Below are 21,150 nucleotides of genomic sequence, written 5' to 3' on the forward strand. Positions count from 1 at the left end.
TTCTCCAGTCTGTATGTGTGTGCATGCTGTCAGGTTAAGAGGCCACCTATGATGGAGGTGTTTGGGGAGTGACGGGTAGTAAAACAGCACCCCACCGACGCTCTGACAGGGCGCAGGTCTCACCCTCCTAAATCTTTGCCGCACATCTTCATAACTGGAAACATCTGGAGCTCAATAAATCTCATTATAAAAGACACATACCAAAGTGTCGCAACCTCACTGAGGGCCCCAGCATGCATTATTTAAGCACTAGTAATTATCAAAGCGATATGGATGGTGTATGCGATGTACACAGGATGCAAAAACGGAAGAGAAGCTTAATATACTTTCAAAAAATATGCAAGAAAATGCAGATTTGTATGACAGTTTTGTAAAGATGGTTCCATCACAGCTTGGCTGGAATTTGCCAGAAAACACCAAAATGCATTGAGTGCTGACAGACTGCCACCTAGTGTTAGCTACATTGGAAATAAAACGTCAACTAATTTAAAAGGCCTACCCACTAACTCGAACATCTGAACTTGATTTGTCATTAAGAGACACTTGTGTAAAAGTGCTGACTCCTATTAAACCAGATTTGAATGTGAATGGTTAATTCTTAATACAGAAAGTTTTGCAATAGGGTGTGCACTGTTATACAACCACATTATTTCAGTTTAGTAGTACAGTACTTCCTCTTTTGAAGAGTTTATTTTCTTCCTAATTGAGCTCTACAGTTTATAGGTCCTATTAATGATACAGTTTCGAATGAACGGGACAAACAGTCAAGTACGCTGGCCACTGTCCATGTGCCTAACTTCATGCACTGGGCCACACCTTGTGAAGGCATTAAAGTTGATATTACACAACATGCCCACTTCATACATTAGTTTACCTTCTATAAAAACAGACAATTCATTTATTTGTGTTTTCATACAATGCGATGCTGTTTTTTCACGATTAAAGTAAATAATTTAAAAAAATGGTGTTTTAAGATGACTAGGATAGTGCTGAATAAATTAATTGAATTTGTTTCAATGGGAATACATATAATATAAACTTGAAATAATAGTAAATACTAGAACCTTGGTGCCGTGGTCTCAGGTATATTCTGCTTTTGACTTAAGGATTTGTGATAAGAAAACGGATGTTATTGTTTAGAGAAGCGTACAATACATTTGTCTATATTCAAGCAGACAGGCATTTCACAAATAAAGCCACATGATGGCAGTGTCAGCCTTTGCAGCTCAGTGCACCACGCTACCATGTATGCAAGTGTGAGACGCTTATTTTCGTCCATTCTGCTGCCACCTTCACTGTGGCTTGAACATGAACCTGAGCGTGCTCTCACCTGATGATGTCCGGTACTCGCAAGCAGGCAAGTTGAACACGTGTGAAAACCCATCTATCGTAATATTGCACTCTTCGTCCACTATGATTCTCTAATAATACAATTCAGCGTACTTTCTTCCATTAGTACCGCTTTTGGCCTGCCAAACGAGTGTAACCTCAACTTGTAATTAAAAAACGCCCAAATGGTATTCCTTAGAGATGTATTAACTTTTAATGAAGCTAATAGTTCTATTCCGCTACAGTAAGTACAGTATGTATAGTATTTTTTTATATTAAGTGGGGTAATTTTTAGGGGAATAAATAAATCAATACAATCAGTACAAAAAGAGGACCCCCCCCCAAAAAAAAAAAAAAAAACAAACAAAAAAAAACAAAATCTTGGTTTTCAATGACGACAATGAAAGCACACCATGGATGCTACTGTTCGGTTTCATTGCTAGTGTCTAGTGGTAGGCGAAGCGCACAACATTAAAAGCAACCACCTGGGATACTACCATGTACTTAAGCAATTCATTCAACACTATCGGCACAGAGAAGAGTACTCAGATTGCTAGCTATAATATTATTAAATAATATTAATAGAATTGCATTTGGGCACTGCACTGCAGCTACCACTACTCCAAAACCGTTTCTTTTTGTTGACTTCACTTAAGTGGTGTAGTAACTAAAACTTGTTTGTAAGTTAGCGCTCTCAAGTCAAAGAACCACTGTACAGTCATGAAATATTTAACTGGTGACTGCTTAGTACACTTAAGTGAATTAAACTTTTTCGTTGCAAGCCTGGACACAAGTGAACAGACTGGAATCTTCAGGGTCACAAGTTCTTCATTTGAAGGTTGCGGTCCTGCTTGTTTTCCCATCCACGTAATGGCTATGAGGTAGCATGTCCTTCATGTGTTTTTTTTTCCTTGCTTCTTAATCCAGTGCACTTTGATTAAGACACCCCTTTGCCTTTGTTCTACGTCCACGGGGGGCTGCCTGCAAGTGAGAGAAGATCACAGGCACAGCCGACTTGAACATTTTACTCAGTCCGCTTCACTCCTAACTGCAGGCTGCCAACACAGTGTTGAGCACAAGGACCTCGTGCCTTTAAATACCCTAAGTCATTACCGCCATCATTATTGCACACGTTCAAAGAAATGCTAACCTCTGCACTGATCTCACCGCCCACTATGGAATCTGCTTGATTGAAAAAGTTTCAGTACAAGTGAGTGAACCAAGAAGAAACTGGAAAGTTTTGCATATGGGCAAATGAGCTGCACCCCCCCCCCCCCCCCCCCAAAAAAAAAAAAAAAAAAAAAAAAAAGTAGGTGGCGTTGTCACTCGCAAGCGTCCATGCAGTTTTTGTGGTTTGAAAACTTGATTAATTCTTTAAAATAATAAATAAATATATAGATTAGTTAACCTCAATGTGCCAATGCAATTGACCAATGTGGGGTGCAAAACGCCATCCATATTTTCAAATGTTGCATTTCAGTTTCCCAAATTGTTTGTTAACAGCCTTAAAGTGTCAGGAAGAAGTTTGCATGGCAGCGATATCATTCTGCCAAATGTTTGCGGCAAGCGAAATGCTTGAGCGCACTTGAACACTCCTAGACACACATACACACCACCGCCAGATGTAACGCTGGCTGATTGCCTTCCAGGGGTGTGGATGTTGCTAATCTCAGGTGACGTACACCTGGTAATGCTCTGCTACATGCGTGTGTAAGACAGCATGCCCACTTGTCATGTGAGGACTGACAAATAACTCAGTTTTATAGAATCAGAATTGTCTAAAACAAGTGTGGGTAAAATATGGCCCAATTTTTTCCTTTAATCTGGTCCACCAAACATTTACATCGTTACTGCCTTTTTTTTTTTTAATTGATCCTAAAGCACAACTAAATTTTGTGTTTTAATGAATTCTTTTGATTTACTCAAAGAATGAGTTAATACAATGTATTAATTGTAGATAAACAAAAAACTACAAGTAATAATAATTTGATTTTAGATGTTATTTGCAGCTATTGCACATTCATTGATCATTAGACATTGACATTCAATGATCTTGAAGACTTCAGAGGTTAGATAAAATAGATAAATAAGAACCTAAAAAGTCATTGAAATGTTTTCTGATCATTTTTAGCTTCTTTGTATTTGTGTTATTAAATAACTTTAATTGATGGTAAATAAGTTAAAAACATTAGTACATTCTACAGCTCACATATTTAACACTATTTGCTTTAGTAAATCGTTACACACACTAAATGTAAACATAAAATGAAAAAAAAAACCAAATACATCCATAAGATAACTTTATTTTTGTCATTTACATACATCTTTTCATTTTAACTGCCCAGCTGTCCAGTTTACAAACCAAATGTGGCCCTTGGTCTACAAAGGTTCCACTGGATCGATTACTTGTTGGCTATGTATGAAGAAAAGTATTGGGATATTTGGTACTTTTGTGAAGAGAGGGGTCACTGATGCTGTAATTAGGGCCTGGTGAAACAATCTTTCTTTGAGTTAATCAGAAGATTAAAGGTCATGCTGTGCTATGTTAAGTTCATCCAACGTATCCAACCATGTCTTTTGGGATGCATCCTTCTTTTCCACATTTAATTTGACAAATTTTACTTTTCACTTTCTTGTTATGTGGATATTCTTTTCCATATGTCATTCGGTGAAGTCCCAGGTGCTTTCAATGTGATTCCTTATGCCAAAAAGACATTAGTTATCCTCCATGTGCTGGAAAGGTCAATGCACATGTAGCTCAGAGTGGGCCGGCGGGGGCCTCCGTGAACCCCAAGGGACGACCGAAGGGCTGTGTGCAAGGGCCGCACTGCAACAACAGGAGGCGCTGTTAGGGTTTGTCGGCATGCTGTGTTCCCAGACAGCCACGTTTCCATCCCGCTCCCCTCAGGCTCTTGTGCAGGGCTCTGTACAGTCTGAGGGGCTGAGCGGGTCTTGGGGAAGGGGGGTGGTACAGTATTCCCTGTGGTGTAGCATGGAGCCTGAGGGGCTCCGGTGTGTCGGAGCACGGGGAATGCTTTGGCCTAGAGGGGCCTTGAGCTCAGATGGAGCCTCGAGGGTCATCTTTCTCACTTAGGGAGCAGATTGAGGAAGACGGCAAAGGGAAAACACCTTGAGAGGAGGCTCCCGTGAGGATAAATACGCACAAATATACACACGGATATAATGGAGATTTTTGAAATTCCCTTCTCTTTTTGGCCCTCTTTCATCTCCTTGTGTACGCCGATAGAAGATGTTCATTTCTAACAGGATTAGATACATCTCCATCATGTGAGATACAAGATCACAAAGCAAACTAAGACCCCCTGGGGAAGAGCGGGATGAAGCCCAGCCTCCTCCTCCTCTTCCCCTCCATCCCACAGGATTCCAGATGCTGGGAAGAGACGAACAGAGGAAGGAGGGAGACAAATGTGGACAAATGGAGCGAGAGAAGCATTTTGTCCAAAGATATCAGTCTCATTGGGATAACACAGTTCCCACATGTACTGTAAGTGGAAGACAACTACAATGTGTCTAACATTTCATATTACATTTTCATCAAGGTTTGGATGACAAACGCAGCAAAAGCTCTGACTGACAGAGAAACTCCCTGGACATAGTTTTAGGTACAGTACACCTCTTTAGTTTTCCACCAGGAGATAAGTGGTGCCTTAAAGTAGTAAAGTAAAAGTTGTGTACAATTAAGAGTTGCCATTTACCGGTGTTGCATGAATGCAGCATGCGCTATACGGCGTCTCAGAGAGACCATACGTTGGAAGCACACGCCAAGCAAGCGAGAGAGCGATCGAATACAAATACAATTTTCCTCTGGTTTTAGGGCACCATACCGTGGAATCTACAAAACTTGAGCAAATATAAGTCAACACCGGTGAGACCCCGGGCTTCCATCGATATAAAAAAGGAAGCCACAGCCAGCACCGACACGTGCCGACTTACACAAGCACTGCACGGTACAGACTCCATGGCAAAAATCCAACACTTTCCAAACTTTTTCAAAATACAAACACAACTCTTGCCAGTCAAATAGAATGCAGGACAGCGATCCAGGCACACGAGGATTAACGACAGGCAACAACACAGCTGCTCTTTCGGCCGTTCTTTCCCAGGTAAATTCTTGTTGTATTGCAATGTCCTTGCTGGCGTTTTCTTTTGTGTTTGGTGAGTGAACGCAAGTGCAAAGAATAACTAGTTGTCCTAACTTTGAAACTGATTCTTGTGCACCGTCGTGAAACTTGTGCTGCGAAGAACTGATCCCCCCCCAGACCTACCCTCCTTCTTTTATTTCCGAATGGCATACAAACCTTCGATTTCCTCTTTTTCCTGCTCTCATTTGCGATTGTCATAAAAAAAAATCTCACTCGACTGTACACAAGTCAACATCCAAAACACGATTTCTTTAACCTACCCAAAAGTTTTTCTTCTTTGCTTCCCTTAGCTAAAAGAAACATGATGGCTTCCACCTCCCCATATACTGTTAATCGTAACTGACGTAAAGAGTGTGTCTGGTCTTTGCGCCTTATCTTGTAGGTTGCATCATAAACCAAAATACTAGAGGAATATGAATCAATTTCACTCATCATTAACTCAATACGATTTATCATGCTCATCTAAAATTAAACATACGGTGTTCTCTTGTTTTTCGCAGTAATGAGGGCCGGTAAACATCCACAAAAAGTGAAAGTGAGACTCCCCCACCGCCACACTAATGACATTGTACAAACATAAAAGTGTGTCAAATGCGTTGATGAAAACCCTTCCCTACCTTTTTTTCCCTTGCCCAGTGAGATGCCAACCGTAGTATACAGGTTGAACAGTCTCTTTTTGGGCACAAACTATTTTCCTTTTCTACACATAGCAGAGTGTGCTGGTGCACAGAGAGCGCTGCTCACTAACTAAGTTCTTGCAGGAGCACGGAGCACAGCCGCGACACCTCCCCCATCCTCGCGCATTCCCACATTGCATTTCAAATGTTCTTAAAGGGTCCGTGTTGTCCCTCTGTTCTGTCTGCCCACACCCCACCACATTAAATAAGACTAACTTGAATACAGTGAAATTAGAATCTCTCTCTTAGGATGTAGCTGTCTTTAATCTCCAACTGGCTCCTGGTGTTAAAAAAAAAAAAAAAAATGCCCGATATCGTCCAAATTTAGTACAAAATCAACAAATGTTATAGCCCGATCAGCTCGCCACAAAATGGTTGAGAAATAGTTTGGCATCTTTGACGCTGACAGAAGGATAAGTGCATGTTATTATTGAGGCAAGATTACACACTAGTTTGCAAATGTGTGCTACTAGTACAGCTCCTGACATACAATACAGAACTAGCCTCCTCGACCCTATTGGTAGCGCCACCATGGCCCCTTGTAATTTTGTCTCTTTAATAACAATGTAGTTAATTATCCTATAGCTGTGAGTTGATATAGATCATACAGCCATTCTATACAGAAATTTCACACAGTAGTAGGAGGCAATAGTGGAAATAACAGTGTTTAATTAAGTGTACCACGAGCCATTCTGCTCCGTTACAATTGGATTCTAGTTGAATAACTCCACTAGAGGGAGTAGAGTGCTATGATGGGAGACAAAAGGGATGAGCACTAACCTCAGCGGTGGCCATCAAAGATTGATGGACTCCTTCAAGCTTCATTGTCAAGGCAGTAAAAACATGAACGCTGCTGAATTAGCCAGCATCGCTAAGGCACGCACATACAGTTGAACATATTGCTCGGCACGTTTTCTTTACTGTTGTTAGCACTGTGGAGGCACGTTGTTGAGTTTCATCATGCACATTATGAATATTTGTTAAGTTCAGACCCGCGGTACTGCAGTGTGGTAGATCAGCACTTGCCAACCATTTTTCAATGATGTAACCCTTCAAATATGTTTTTTAAGCTAAGTAACACCTAAACAAAAACAAAACAGGACAAAACAAAACATACAAAAATCTTAAAACAGAGCGCTATGCTAGCAGTGTCTGATTTACTAACCGCATTTGTAGTGGGATCTTTAGGCTTGTTTTAGTCATCAAGTCCAAAAGATGGATCTATTTTTTTTTTTTTTTAAATTTCCCACCTACTGGTCACAAATGACATGTCCATCTGTACAAAACTTTTAAAAAATAAATTCATAAAATGTTCTCCAAAGGTGTAACTACAACACACAGTACACAGCTTCATGTTTGAATTAATTTGCTTTTAATTTGAAAAGAAAACTGTACTGTTCCATACTTAAGAGTTGATGATACTTGCAGGAACCCTGTTAAAATGTCATATACCCCGGGGAACTTATACCCTCACTTGAGAATCACTGTTGACGAACAATCTGTTTAATTAGAAAAGAATAGAATTCCTTTATTGTCATTGTATAGCTGATCTATAACAAATATGGGAGTGAAACCAGACCCCAGCAAAGTTGTTAGGAATCGCCGAAGGAGTACATTTTTGGAAATATAGTAGTGATCTCCACTCTGATACTCAGTTCTCCAATTAATTTGTGGCATGAATAAATGCCACACCTTAAATAAGTAACTAAATTTTACTCCATTAACCATGCTTACCCTTACTATGACGTATAAACCACATTTGACGGGCAAAGAAGACCTGGAATCTGGAAAGATTCATTCTGGAGACAGATTAACTGGCACGAAACCTACAGAAACGTGGTATTGTCACATATTGGAAGTCCTATTATTATGTACACAGGTGCATTATCATATAAAGGGCAAAAATTCAGCCCATCTTTGGCTTCAACCCAGCAAGTCTTGAGGGTAGAAAAGAAATAATAAAGTCAAATTATAAAGGCATGAGGACATAGCAGGATATTCATAAGAAGCTGGAGCAGGTTGTGATAAACTACTACAAAAGGGGGAGCAGGGAGGTAGTAAGTAATGTTGTCTTTTCTGCTTTTAATTATTAGAAGTGGCTGTATAGTATGACAAAGAGGCACTACGGTATTTGAACAGATTAAATGAAAATTTCAGCGGATGGAGCCAATGGTCTCATGAGTCCATTCTCACCCAGAGGGCTCATTATTATCAGCGTAGAGGGCTTGATTTAGGCAGACGCTCATATGAGAGCCGTCTGAAGGCATTACCTCACGCACACACACATGCGCGTGCATACACACCCACAGTGAATGATAAAGAGGAGGTCTTGGCAGGCTGTTAAACATGGCCACGAGGCACGCCTGTATACGGGGTGTGTGCAACGTCATTTTTCTCAGACTCACATTTTGCACTCAACCACCTACCAACACACAAATACACACACACAGATGCACCCTGACACATGACAAATCTCATATCCTATTTACAGGAAGTCTATTAGTGTCTTGGGTCGACTAATTACTCAAATGTAGGCTGCAAGAATGGACACACAAATGTAGCTTTGAAGGCACTAACTCAGTGATATGTCTGTGCGGGGATGGGAGGTGGGCATAACATGGTGATGGCAGTGAAGCAATTCTTTTTTATAAGACCTAACCTGACTACACGAAGATCTTCAAATCACTTTAACGTATAGTGAGGCCTTGCGTCGTACCATTCTTTTTTCACAATCGTATCTCAGTTCATCAAATCCCATTGAAATGCCATTTACTGCATTCATTCCAGCCACACACGCACACAATAGCTCTTTGTTGTACTTTAAGAAAAACAAGTAATGGCAAAATTAAATCATATTTGCCAAATTATTTGCTTGAACTGAGCTCACATTGTACTGCTCCTGCTATAATATGCCCCGTAACTAGCTAACTAGGGGCAGTATAATTCATGCATCCCTCCATTTTCTATAGCTGCTTATTCTCACTAGGGTCGCTGGTGTCTATCCCAGCTGTCAAGGACACGTCTCAGCTCATTTGGGAGACGGACGAGAATGACAAACAAAAATATACTGTTCCGTCAAACTTAGTCAGACGTCTTAAAAATGTTTTTGTCATTTTGCGGTCCGTCAGCCAAATGTCGGCATATCAGTCACTTGCCCACCACTTGAGTTCCACTCCTAAATGGTAATCTACTTTCCTTTATGAAGTGCTCATATCTTTTGCCATCAAACTCTCTAACACAAGTCGCCTGAGGTCACAAACTGTAGGGGGGGTCCACAGATATTTGGACAGTCCACAAAATGAGAATGGAGGGCCACAGAAAATCCTAAACTAGCTCACATTTCCATCTTTTTTTGGATGTTGGGCATGTGCAAATTTGTATGCATTTTCAAAAAGCAATCATAGTTGTTTATGCACACACCCCCATATTCAATCCAGCAAAATGTCTTATTAATTCAACGGAGACCCAAGAAAAACAAGCTTTCCAGACATTGCTCATAGTGTGCTGGCACAGGGTCGCACATTGCGGCAGAACAACACATGCATCGTGCTGTCCCCTTGTTCCTAATGAGCTTTATCGCATTGGTCCCGCTTGACTTGTCCTGTTAAGTGGCACACATATATCCATATGTTCCACATGAGCAGGCAGAGGGGACACGCTGGGTGGCGGAGACGCTTTCTCAGTTACATCGCAGTGTTTTGAACGGCAACAGCCAGCAGCGAGAGCCAGTCAGCTCCACTCTGCATCTCCACTGCGGTAACGTGTGGCGAGGAGTGTGCGGACGCCAATCGCTCGTGAGCGCTCCAGACAGGGTCCATTTGTTCTTGATGTTAAAGGAGTTAAGAAGTCACAATGGAGACAGCGGCAAATCGTGAAGTGGGACAAGGCTTCATCTGGGCTCTAGAGGGCCCTGAAGATAGTTAGTTCTATTTGCTCAATCTATTTAGAAGTTTCTAATTCAGGCCAACTCATCAATGTTTAATTTAAAAAAAAAAAAAGCTGAGTATGATATAGTACAGTTAACTGCCACATATTTTTTGGAACCTGTCCTCTGTTATTCACATAAAATCTAAACTATTTGCGGTTTTTAAGATGAGAACAAAGCAATGAAATTGATGCCATCTAGTGGAATTAATGCTGCTGTTATGTACTACGAGTTTATGAGCGAACGCGCAAACATGCAAACAATAAACTCGCCCATGTGAGATGTCACATCACTGTTCTAGTGTGTTATTTTGGCTAGTATGCTTGCTAATACCACTTATGAGACTTCAGTGGAGGTGGTTTGTTTATTTTGTACTCCAAAAACATGCTTGTAAGGTTACTGAAGATTCTAAATTGGTGACAGGTCCAAGATGCCTCTGACCTCGGCCTACTTTTATCTGGGATAGGCTACAGCTCACACGTGACCCTAAGGAGGATAAGAGCTTTAGAAAAAAGATAGACGGTTTAACAGTGGGACTACCACAAAAACAAAATATCCTCTGTGTGAATTAACCATGATCCCATGTCTTGAGAATTCAGTTCAATATTTTTTCACGGTCAACAAATGAAAACAAAAAACATGATAAGATGGTATAACAACTTGGAAGTCAAACCGTGTAAGACGGATTTAATGGAGCCCTAAAGGATAACATTTGTACATAATTGAGCTTTTTTTTTTTCCAAAGGGAAAAAACAAGAATGTTCATTTGTTCAGTTTGTTTTTGTTTCATTGATTCCAATTTTAAAAAAGGAGTCACCAAAACAGACATTTCTGGCCCTTTAAGAACAGACAAATACAGTATAAATAGGAGTTCAAAGCTACGTAAATCTTTCACAGACTACACTATGTAAAACAAGCAATAACGTGTAGACACTGGATTATTTACTCTATTAACTTCATTAAAAAGAAACAGTTAAAAAAAACATAAAAAACATTTTTCTCCAATGCAACATGCCAGAGCTAAAACGTAAATAAATAAAAGTTCTGTTCTTTGAACTACAACTTCACATTAAGGCTGTCATGAAAAAAAAATAAAATAAAAAAATCACTCACAAAGCGCTGCATTCGGTTTTGAACACTCATAAGGCAGCAAAAGCCGACGTAGCGGCTGGAAGGCACCATCAATTGGGAAAAATGTCCTTTTTCTGTTCCTAAATATCAGGAACAGGAATACAGGATTTTGAAATGCTTGGACCTATTTCGGGTTAGTGGTATGACTGACTGATCAACAAGTCCTCAAATTTCTTATCTGCAGTGATGGTTCTTAAACCAACATGCTGACATGGAGAACTGGTCAAACGAGACTGAGATTCTCTCAATCTAAATATCACATATTAGAGGTTGAAGTGAAGCTCAAAGCTCATCATGGTTTCGGGTGAGGTCCTCTCCATAGTTGGTGGCTTGACTTCCTACAAACATGTTCCAATTCTCCAGGATCTCTTCTTTGGTCAACATTTGGTCCTGGAATATCATGAAAATTACTGTTACTAAATGACACACATTTGCCATGAAGTTGTACAATACAGGAATCATTCTTCTGCATGAACTGAAGTTACTATAAATGGCATGCAGCACTATTTGGAAATCAGTCAAAAGAAAGAGTCCATCAAAAAAAGACAATTTGGGATCATTTAACACTTAACAAGGAAGATAAAGTGCACTGTAGCAAGGTTTGAACCTATTGCGATGGCTTCAGCAAGTTGTCAAGCTTGGACAACGCCAGCTGGCCACAACTCATACAAAGTCATTGAAATGCCAATGAATGAAACCCAGTTAATAGTCACTCATTTGCTGACGGCCATGTCACTCATCAGGGCAAGGTCTCCCTTTCAAAGCCATACTATCTCAGAAGCTACATTTACCAAAGTAAAATATAGATAAAGGGGCAGCATGGTAGAAGAATGGTTAACAGTTAAGAGTCCCGCGTTCAATTCCAACTTGCTCCGGCACTTCCGGTGTGGAGTTTGCATGTTCTCCCCATGCCCACTTTGGTTAGGGTTAGGTTAACATCAGTCCATATATCCCTAACTGGACAACTGACTTAAGTATATGGAATACTGAAAATCAGGCATATTTGGGACAAACACCATTCATTTTGTTAAACCGATTATTTAACGTTTTTTTAAAAGAACTGAGGCAACATGTGGATGCTATTTATTCCGTCTAAAATTGTATGCAGTCAAAAGATTAACAACCAGACATCTGCGAGGGCAATAGGAGCAACATCAATATAGACTTCCACCCGGCAGCAAAATAAGGGCATGGAAGCGGAAGTTCAGACCATATAGGGAGAGTTTCATATATCAGTAGTAATCACAATATTCATACGTTAATCTTCCTCATTTGTGGAACGTACCTTGTCCTGGTCAGATTCGTACACCAGGTGTCGCGCCTCAGCCTGGGCATGGTCGTAATTTTGCGGCATAATCCATTGGCGGATTTCCTCACGGTCCATTTTGCCATCTTTATTCAAGTCTCTGAAGTCTGAGAACTGATCCCTCTCGGTTCTGAGCCAGTCTGGTTCTGGCCCGCCATCCTCGTGAGCATACATGTCAGCTGAAAAAGGAAAAGTCTTTGGTAATGAAAATAAACTTACTAGCTCCTACCTCCAAATGTGGTACAATAATCAATATAATCCACATTCAGTACCAATTTTTCAAGAAAATTATGAAATTGAGATAATATTTTAGCTAGTAGCACAACTTACAGAGATGGCCCCAAAACAAGTCTAAGTTCGCTTTCATGAACACAAACCCGCTTTGGTACAGATATATCGTTTGAACTCACCAACGTACTCATCCTCGTCCACGTGTCCATCCCCGTTTTTGTCAATGTCTTCCAGGGTTTCCTACAGTCAACACAACGAGGTGATGTCAATAACAAGGCTCATCAGCAGCTGAAACTTGCGCCTCGATTATAGTCTAGTCTGGGTCCTAGAATAATGACAGAAACACCTGGGCGGTCCGACTCGACACGAGGGTCAGTTTACAGCTGGGCAGGACATCGTGCTACCACTTTCAAAGCATATACCCAACCACTTAGAAATGTCTTTGTCGGCTGTGAGATAAAGCCATCAGTTCACATCCACACGCCAACACTTGTGGCTGCAACGCACGCGCTCATCTACACGCCATAAACTCAGATGCGCATTTTCCTGTAGGTGAGACGCCCTCTCTGAACCCTGATGAATATTTCACGGATGTGTAGAATACCGCTGACTAGTAATAAACAAGCCCCATCAATATTCTAAACTCAATCTGAAAGGTTCCATGTGAAAGAAATGCTCAGTGAAACTAAATCAAATTTATAGAGTACCACATAACACAGAACATTTCATTTGCACGCTATAAAAATACATACTGTAGGAAACTAAGCTGGAAATGTCAGCACCAAACCTCGACACACAAATCAATTCTTTTAGGACATTCTATTTGAGTTAATATTTCTCCTTAAACATGAAAGTGCTTATTTAATGTGCTCATGGGGGGAAAAAAAAACAAGACTGTTAAGTTGAGTTCAATCTTTATACTAAAAATACTTGTATCTGAAATCATCTTTTTTTTTTAATTAATAGACAATCTGTTTCAGCATCCTACAAAAAAAACAAACGTGTGACAAAATGTGTGTGTGGTTTTGTTTTAAACAAAAGTGCCTTAACCCTTTACTGGGCACAACAGTCGCTTTCGGCTGATAGTCTACAGTTAACATCCAAAATGGCCGAAAAACAGCCATTCCTTAAATTCTAACGTACCCCTAAATTTCTGTAAAATCCTGAAAATTCTTGTGTGTTTAGCACTTATATAACTATATATCGGAATCAGGTGAGAAACTCAATGCCATTGCACACTGGTAAACAATATGTTATTGTGAGGAAAAGCTGATGCTTATGTCATGCAAACATGTGGGAAATATTGCCCTTTGGTGGTAGAATGACAAAGGGCTTGATTTGACATGTAGTGTGGCTAATATCAATGTTATCATCACCAAGCATCAGATGACCAAGCATCAGTTTAATTAATCATGGTAGCTCCTTGTGCACACGACTTGGCCGGTAAGAGACAGTAAGACAGCCACGCAGGGGAAAAAAAAAAAACTTTTTCCAACTGCTAGTAACTCAAGTAGTGTTAGTTGGTTTCCTGTCTACCAGTGTTGATGCATCATCTTGTGTTCTAATATCTGTTGCATTAATCATGATAACGCATCCAAATTGATGCCTATTATGTAAACATCTCTTTCAAATATCATCATTTATTGATTGAATGACGTCCCACCATTAGGTACATTTACAGTACATTTGCCATACACGGGAACTAAATTGTCCAAAGATTGGCAGCCTCTTCAAGTGTCTTGAGTTGCATTACCAATATTTGAAAGAAGGTGGTAAAACAGCAGAGTCTGTTCCAGGAGGGGACCACACGAATACTAGAACAAACTGCACGTTTATTAGCTTCACTTATATTTGGCCAGATCGCTGAAATGCCAAAGGCTGAACGGTTGCTTCGTACCATTCGGTGACATCATAAAAATGAGCCTTTAATAATTAACTCCATCAAATGGGTAGTACAACTTTTATGAACACGGCAGCATAGTGCCTTACTGCGAAACATTTCCCACGCAACTGCTCCGTGAGGCCAAATTCATATTTAAAGACAGAGTGTTAACTGGGACAGCCAGTACATCCCTCTGGACCCGCTCCCAAAATAAATATACAAATTATCATTTGAAGGGCAGACTTAAAATTTGATTTGGACGCATCCCAATCTTGCATTATTTTTCAAAGCAGATTGTCCGATGAAACCAGCTGTAACATGATGTTCATGGAAGGCTCACCTGCACCACAATCTCCTTCATGTGGTCAAACTCTTCAGGGTGCAGGAAGGCCGTGAACTCTTCCCTGTCGGCCGCCTGGTCCCCGTTCAGGTCAGCTGTTTTGAACCGCCTCTCGTCGCGGGGAAGCATCTTCTTGAAGCTGAACTGGTCTGTCGTCTCGTCAAACTCTTCGGGATTGGCTGAGCACACGAAAAGTTTCAATTAAATGGGGTTTCGTTCATAGCCTCTTCAGACTTTATCATGTGTCCTGTTATGATTGACATTACTACACACTTTTGAGTTGACTGTGCAAACTGTTGTCAAGGGATTTTTTTTCCCGGCCATTAATTTTTCACGAGTGGTCTTGGGGACCTCAAATATCCAAACAACTGCAAAAATGTGATCTTTTGTGCACAGTGAGGTGATAAATGATTACAAAATACCAGGCCCCAAAAATGCTATTGGTGGTTTCCTACCAAGGTAGTATCCATAGGTGGCTTGCTTGTATTCTTCCCATGAGATCTTGTCGTCTTTGTTCAGGTCATAATCTGCCCAAACTTTGGCCACATTCTCGTAAACGTAACGCTTCTGAACACGTTTGATCCAGGCTTTGAGCTCATCTGTGCTGATGAAGCCGTTGGCGTCACTGTCAATCCGTTCCACTATTTTACTGGAAGGAGAAAGTAAGAAAAAAAATGTCATCAGTGGTGAGTTAGGTTCACACAACTTATCAGTAATGCATGAGTTGTCTTAAAATATCCTAAACAAGATAGCGGAAACTGTGAAGTAAAACAAAATACATTCCAGGTTGCTTGTTACAATTTGCTAACATTTTCCCATTAGATATAAAGCAAATGTAATTATTCCAGGGCAACATAATTGGAAGAGAAGGCCCCACAAAGCAGAGTAAATATACCCGAGGTGTTTAAAATACTGGTGACATTGCTGCTATCTTCCATGAGTTTATTAATGACACAGTGCAGGTTGACTGTGGCTATCAAATGGTTTGGTTGAACATTTTCATATGTCTTTATTTTAAGTGTCAATTTTAAAGTGGAATAGTTTATACAAAGGGGTGTATGAAAGTTTTAAGCACCATATAGAGTATAAGAAGCATTGATGGATTTCCCAAACAAACAGTTCTTCTCAACTGGTGTAGAAGCACTTACGCACCATTTGTTGACAGTAAGAACACAGGGAATACTTTTTAACCTGTGTTAATTATTATTATACTGGACAAAAAGTTCTTACAATTGCTGTATTTGGTAGATCATCCTTTGATGCAAGCTGAAATTTGTGCCTTGTGATTGGTTGGCAACTAGTTCAGGGTATCCCTCGCCTCCTGCCCATTGACAGATGGGATAAGCACCAGCAAGCCAGCGACCCTAGTGAGGATAAGCGGTTCTAGAAAATGGATGGATGGACTCTTACAGGCAGTGCACTTGTGGCTGCAAGTGAGAAACCTATATGGGGATGTACAATTGGGGCAAGGGGTGTAAGGAGATGCATCAGGGAATGACAACAAAGGCTGAGCCTGACCCTTTAGGAAAACATGCATTGCATTGTGGTGAATTGACACTGTGTGTTGTAAAAGAAAATTAAGTTTGTGCCAAAAAAGACACATGCCTCTTCAGTCTCTGTTCTACGGTTAGGCGACCACTTGACATGCTAAAGAAAGGTTATTAAACACATTCCATACAATTTGTGTGTGGTCCGCCTTAACCGCGAAAAACGAGGGAACACTACATTTCAGAACTTTTAATCGGTGAAGCTGTCATCTGTATTTTATGCCACGAGAGGAGGAGCGCTGGAGTGGGAGGTACACAGCATCCCAATTTAAGCCAAGTATATTTAGACTCCAGTTGCCACGTTGTGAGATACCAGGGGGTCCTCCCACTCTCGCAATGAGCCCCTTTAGCCACGTAAGAAGCCGATATAGCATAAAAAGAAACATGTTCCATTCGTTTTAATGAAGAAAGCATGGCGTGTGTTGCTGCCTTATAACATTGTACTCCGCAAGTAACCAGCTACAACAATGCTTCTTTAATGATGATCCATAATTAAAATCAAGTCATTAGGTGTGTGGGAATACGCCGGCGGCATAATACTCAAGTTTTTCTCTTTGGCTGGCGTGCATAGCATTTTAGTCATGCACAAGCGCGTTGTGGGTAAATATTAATGAAGAGTTACACGCAACGCACTTGTTCAAGTGGAGTAGTGTCTAGTGAGTGTGTGTGATTTACAACAAACATCCCCGATCGCTTCCGCTTTGGCGGAGGGTGTGAAACGGGACAGGCATCCTCACTTACCCGAGCCTTTCTTTGCTCTCCTCGGGGGTGAGCTGGTCGAAGGTCCTGGCCTCCTCCTTGCCCAGGAAGGCCTCGTGGTCGTACTTGTAGCTGTTGTTGTCTTCTTGGGTTCTCTCGTTTAGGTTGGTTTCGTGGATGACTCGCTCTTTCCTGGCGGTGGGCTTCCCGTGGGCCGCGGCGGTCCAAAGCAGCAGCGCGCACATCCAGCTGAACGCCTCCATCGTTCAGAAACCGGCACGTCCTTTTGTAGATAAGCAAGCCACACGAATTTAGCCCCTGAGCAGTGCTCTTGAATTTTACTTTTTTTGCTGTGCTAATAGCACGTCCGTATTAAACTACTAAAATGTGGCAAGTTGAGACCGGTTTCAAAGCCCCCGTTACAAAATAAAACTAGGCGGCGACTTCCGGTCTACTCCTAACTAACCAATCAGCGCGGAGCTTTGAAAGGCTCTCACCCACACTGCTCTATAACCACACACGACATTGGTCAGAGGGACGAAACGGGAATTTCGGCGCCACGTTGCAAGCAAACTGCAGAAATGAAGGATGTGGCTGCATGATGAGTGATGTACAGTGTTATTAGCTCTCAAAGCTCACAAGTTAGCCTCGGCGTCAGGCTGTGTGAAACAAAATGTGAAATGTGGTTGTGTTTTATGTATAACAGAAAACGTAGTGATGGATAAATGAGTATCCCAAAGCGTATGAGAAAAATTGGGCAAACTGTATTGATATTGTGTTGGTACTGTGTCACTGTTGATCAATGTGACACCTGATGCTCCTTACTTGTATTGGGCACAACATATAAACAATATTTATGCTTCCAAAGTATCTCTGTCACTGTCTGTTTTCAACCCGGGTTACTTTTCTTTGGCTCCACAATAAAGTCGAGCTGTGAAGACTGCTTTTGTCCAATAGAGTAGAGCAGAGTAGGTTAGATAACGTCGGTGGAGGGGCAGCTTAAATCTGCTATGTACTGCTATGTATAAGTTTTTGACATGCGTCTTTAATCTGACCAACTAGTTGCATTCATCTGACTCGCACATAACTAACTACCGATAAATGTCACAATTCTGCGCTAAAAAAGACAGGAGGAGATTGTAAAACCCAAAACAACAAAGGGGCAAAGGTAACTCCATGAACGGAGAGCGAGGTATATTTTCTCTGTCTCTTTTTCTCTTGCTCGCTTGGAAACAAGTGAGCCGCTCTCTCGGGGTAATCGAGAGAGATGTTGCTGGCACTGCACACACAATGCCAGCGACCTCAGCAAAAAATCGGATTTGACAAAAAAGTCGGAATTGGGCATTTACAGTGAACCTAGTCTTAAGCTTAATGCGTGTGCTTGTGTGGGTTAAAAATGATTTACTGAGACCAGGCCTGAACCAACTAACAAATATTTGAGCGCCACCTGGATAGTTTTTCTTTTGTATTATTATCATCCAATTTTTGTATTTGAGTCTGTTGAGAAAAATCCGGAATTGGGTCACTTCAAACTGCTGTATAAACATATTGAGCCATCAAGCTGAGCATCAAATAATGACTCATAATGAACATCAAACAATGAAAAAACATTTTTTACAAATTCAACAACAATTACAATTCAGCCTTTGCAGATTAGCATGACCTGAACCACTAAAAATCTATGGGAGATACTTTTTCAAAAAAGATTGAACAAAGAGTGCGGGTGCTTCATATTTGTTGGCTCTCATTTTGTGATATGCTTTGAGTAAGTCTCGAAACAAGTTTGCTTGGACAGTGGGTGCGATCATATCCACTCAGAGAAGAGTCACATTACTCATCGACATCTCAACATGCTGTAATGTGGAAGAGCAGAGTATGTAGCCTCCAAACAACTTGCTGACACTGCCATGCCTAATCCTCGAACGTGGGCAGGAGAAACATGTATTTTGCCATTCAACATTAGCATAATAAGCCAGCACATGGCACTTTGCTGTTTTGCATAAATAGTACACCCTAGTTTATAAAAGGGCCCTGAGGCTAACTAGGCTCTTTATTCAATTAATGAATACTTCATGTATTTAAATTAGTCCTGCCTGGTCAATTCAAATTAGTATGTCATCAGACATGAACAAATACAAAAAAGCGTGTGTGTCATGTGTGCCCGCTTGTATAAGTGTGTGTGTTTTATTCATTCCTTCAAATTTACCGTGGAACCTCCAAAGTTAAATGCCCCCTAAGTTGTAGAATTCGGGGTTTATTCAAAAATTACTCAGGAAAAAAAATGCCAGCAAGTAGCACTATAACCAAGAAGGAGGTGTATTTCTAAAGGGTATTTTTAATGTTTTTGAGTGAAACAGAAATGTTGAACTCGGGGTACTACTGTAAGTTAAAAAAATAGTTACAAAAACATTCTAAAGCTAGGACTACATTAATATACTCAATGCTTTATTTATTGATATTATAAATGATTCTTAATCATATGCCAAAAGCACTGGAAAGTCGCAGTTAAGACTTCAGTTGATAAGTTAGCATCGATGTCAAACAACAGTAACATTACCCGAAAGAACTCTAAAATGTTGCAGGGAGGAAGTGGAAGAGTGGCTTTCAACATGAATATTTCACTGTAGGAAAGCAGTGGTGGGGTGGGGCGAGGAATGGGGATGGGGGTTGGGGGGCGGGGGCGGCGCTGCTACAGGGATGTTCAGTTAACCATGAGATTACACACACACTCCGCAGAAGGCATTTGGTTAATGTAATTAAGAAAACCCTATGGTGGGAGACACACAGCATTAGTGTCCAGGACGTACACTTCTGTTTTGGCCACTCCTGGCCCACCCTCACAACCGCACATTGGAGATTCTATTAATTAAATTTACTAATCATTGTTTCCGCTTCAAAAGCTTCAGAGTTTGTTTAAACACTGGGTATTTTATCTGAATGTGCAATTAATATTGCTGCATTAAGAAACTAGCTCTATAACTGTGGATGTGAAAGAAGCCAGAACACATTGTAAATGTGTGATATGCAAATGTTGTAATCAGCTGCTCATGCGTCTTTTCTGACACACCTCTTATTAATTATTTACAACCAATTCAATACTATTTTTAATTTTTAATCCTACCATAAGCTCCCAGTTTGTCTAGAGCATTGCTTTGTCAAAATTTAATGAGCTTAATTCCTATTACAATTCATGATTTTACCTATTTATTTATCTATCTTACAGTAGTTACCCACCAAATTTTTTTTTTAAATCAAACTAAAGTCATTTTGATTCAATCAGTAACCCAGAGTCAATCATTAGTGGGGTTGCCAATGTATGACTCGGGATAGAACATAAAGCTCCCATTAGCGAACATTTCCTAGCTACTTGTGTAATGTTAATATGGTGAATGATATAATTACAGAGCGGGCAAATTTTCAAAAATAAATACTGGGACACGGCAAGTTTACTGAAAATTAAGTATGGAATTGACTCTCACTAGGAACTTTTTATAACACATGTAATCGCTGGACAATCTGGTGACTGGTGTTGTGTTATTGCTTTAGCTAATGCTAAATGCTATCTTGGATGACAGTTTAGCAGCACTAAACTGGTCACCGCACTCAGCATGATCAAGCCTATTTTGCTTAGTCCCGCTGTTGTGCCAGTGGAGTACAATTTTTTATACCTTGCAACCTGCAGCTGTTCTGAATTTGGCTTGATATAATAATAAAAAAAAAAAAAAGTTTCCACTTACCCCCTGCCGTGTTCTCACGGCCTAGCCATTGCTGTTTATTTTGTTTAATTAGTATTTCTTTTGATATTTGAGATGTCCTTCTCTATGAGTGGTCATTGACTGCATCTCCAGATAACAGCGTGAGGACTAAACCAATCACTTTCTTTTGCTTCGCCATTTAGCTTTCGATTGTTGAAAGTGTGT

At 40.5% G+C, this 21,150-nt stretch overlaps 1 protein-coding gene across 1 annotated transcript; it reads right to left on the reverse strand.

The window, feature by feature from the left end:
• Positions 1-10,742: 10,742 nt before the first annotated feature.
• rcn1 (reticulocalbin 1, EF-hand calcium binding domain) lies at positions 10,743-17,667 on the reverse strand. The gene is made up of 6 exons (XM_088414051.1): positions 17,273-17,667; positions 15,440-15,633; positions 14,985-15,163; positions 12,942-13,002; positions 12,511-12,710; positions 10,743-11,615 (listed from the first exon to the last, which is right to left on the reverse strand). Exons 1-6 carry the CDS (start codon positions 17,491-17,493, stop codon positions 11,508-11,510), a joined length of 963 nt encoding a protein of 320 aa, XP_088270177.1. The 5' UTR covers positions 17,494-17,667; the 3' UTR covers positions 10,743-11,507.
• Positions 17,668-21,150: the final 3,483 nt, after the last annotated feature.

The sequence above is a fragment of the Hippichthys cyanospilos genome, chromosome 4 (genome assembly GCF_059441005.1).
Source record: "Hippichthys cyanospilos isolate Australia breed blue-spotted pipefish chromosome 4, RoL_Hcya_1.0, whole genome shotgun sequence".
NCBI classification, from domain to species: domain Eukaryota; kingdom Metazoa; phylum Chordata; class Actinopteri; order Syngnathiformes; family Syngnathidae; genus Hippichthys; species Hippichthys cyanospilos.

Coding starts and splice junctions, on each gene's coding strand:
- rcn1 (XM_088414051.1), bottom strand. CDS start 17,493: ATGGAGGCGTTCAGCTGGATGTGCGCGCTGCTGCTTTGGACCGCCGCG. Junction 15,164..15,439: donor CACCTATGGATACTACCTTG/GTAGGAAACCAC, acceptor TCGTGTGCTCAG/CCAATCCCGAAGAGTTTGAC. Junction 12,711..12,941: donor GGACGAGGATGAGTACGTTG/GTGAGTTCAAAC, acceptor TTCCTTTTTCAG/CTGACATGTATGCTCACGAG.